The 1,450-nt window shown below is 42.2% G+C and overlaps 1 protein-coding gene across 1 annotated transcript in view; it reads left to right on the forward strand.

Annotated features, from left to right (window-relative positions):
* The window catches only part of PAH (phenylalanine hydroxylase), a gene marked incomplete at its 5' end in the record, with an annotated part of 15,164 nt that extends 14,111 nt beyond the window's left edge, over positions 1-1,053 (forward strand). Inside the window, 2 exons of the mRNA XM_010155705.1 lie at positions 60-175; positions 780-1,053. Of these exons, the coding sequence (XP_010154007.1) occupies positions 60-175; positions 780-823 (160 nt within the window). The remainder of the gene's footprint in view (positions 1-59; positions 176-779) is intronic.
* Between the last annotated feature and the right edge of the window lie 397 nt (positions 1,054-1,450).

Raw genomic sequence — 1,450 nt, forward strand, 5'->3', positions numbered from 1 at the left:
GAGTTACTGAAAAAAAAGTAGCTTTTCAAGTTTGTATGTGTTTTTGTATTTTGCCTCAGGAAATTTGCTCAGACAATCCCGCGCCCTTTCTCTGTTCGGTACAATCCCTACACCCAGAGGATTGAAGTCCTGGACAATGCAAAGCAGCTGAAGAACTTAGCCGACACTATCAATAGTAAGGAACTACAGATTTGTTACCTCGAATTCCTCAAAACTTGTGTCAGAAATAACAAACGCAAAGCAGATTTCTTCTGGTTGCATTTAATGCTCTGAACCTGAGCTAGATCACATCTCCTTTCTGGTGCAAAAATTGCTTCTAAATTCTAGCCAAGCTTCAAAATGACATTTCTACTTGGCTGCAGATTGTTACATCTGAAATACCCAGTTTTAGTGGAGGTTCAAGGAAAGACCAGAGGGTCTTGTGACAGATTTCGATGTGTGACTCTAGCTGTTCTCAGTAAGGAAGAAAAAGACCAGCTTGGTTTTAGTTCTATTTCCTTTTGCCTTTCTAGTCCTTTTCCTCATGTTTCCTAACTATCATTGGCTGGCCTGCTGAGAGCCAGCACCCCTGGTCCTGTAAGCCATTCTTGTATGGCTGATGAAGGCCAAGAGCTGACTCTGCAGACCTTGCTCCAGTAAGACCCTAATAAATGTGTCCAATCCATCACTTCTTTTTTCACCTTACTCTTTCAGGGAATGGATATGAAGAGTAAATATATACAGATAGGTTAGAAATGGGCTAGCTGTAAGATTAATTGTTCTGATTATTTCCTTTGCAGGTGAGATGGGGATCCTCTGCAATGCCCTCCAGAAGATAAAATGAAGATTCACTGTAACTTGCTAATCACTGGCTACTAACTAGAAGATGCCATGTGCAAATGCCAGAGTTCATCTAGCCTTAATCTATTATCTTCCTGTGTATTGCATGAATGCTTATGTTATATATCTTAATTACTATAGATTAGTAGAGAAAGACACACCTGCAGGTGACCCCTGACTCTTTTAACCTTTAGACACTAATCCATTTTTTCTCACTAATGCATAAAACCAACCTGAGTTCTGGGAATCCGGGCAAAGTCTCCATACCTCTTGTGCCAAAGATTAGCAGAAGGAGATCTCCACCATGCAGAGCTACAGGCTGCTGCATCTGTGAGGCTTCATTGACACCCTGGGCGCAGGGACAGTCTGGCAGTGACTAACAGGCCAATCCACCTCCCTTTCTCCCACAGTCATTCTCTCTTCAGTCCCTCACATTTATGCAATGTTCCCAGGCAGTCCCAAACTCTACACCTTTCAGGGGGTATACATAGACTGCTTCGCCCTCTGTACCTTTACTTTTACACACAAGCACCTCTATCCTGAAATAAATCTTCTTTTCTCCAAAAATTGTGATGTTGCCATTGATATAAAGCAAAGATGCCAGCAGAAAAGGCAGCAAGTATGCTGCAGC

The sequence above is a fragment of the Eurypyga helias genome, unplaced genomic scaffold (assembly GCF_000690775.1).
Source record: "Eurypyga helias isolate BGI_N326 unplaced genomic scaffold, ASM69077v1 scaffold12587, whole genome shotgun sequence".
Lineage (NCBI taxonomy): Eukaryota > Metazoa > Chordata > Aves > Eurypygiformes > Eurypygidae > Eurypyga > Eurypyga helias.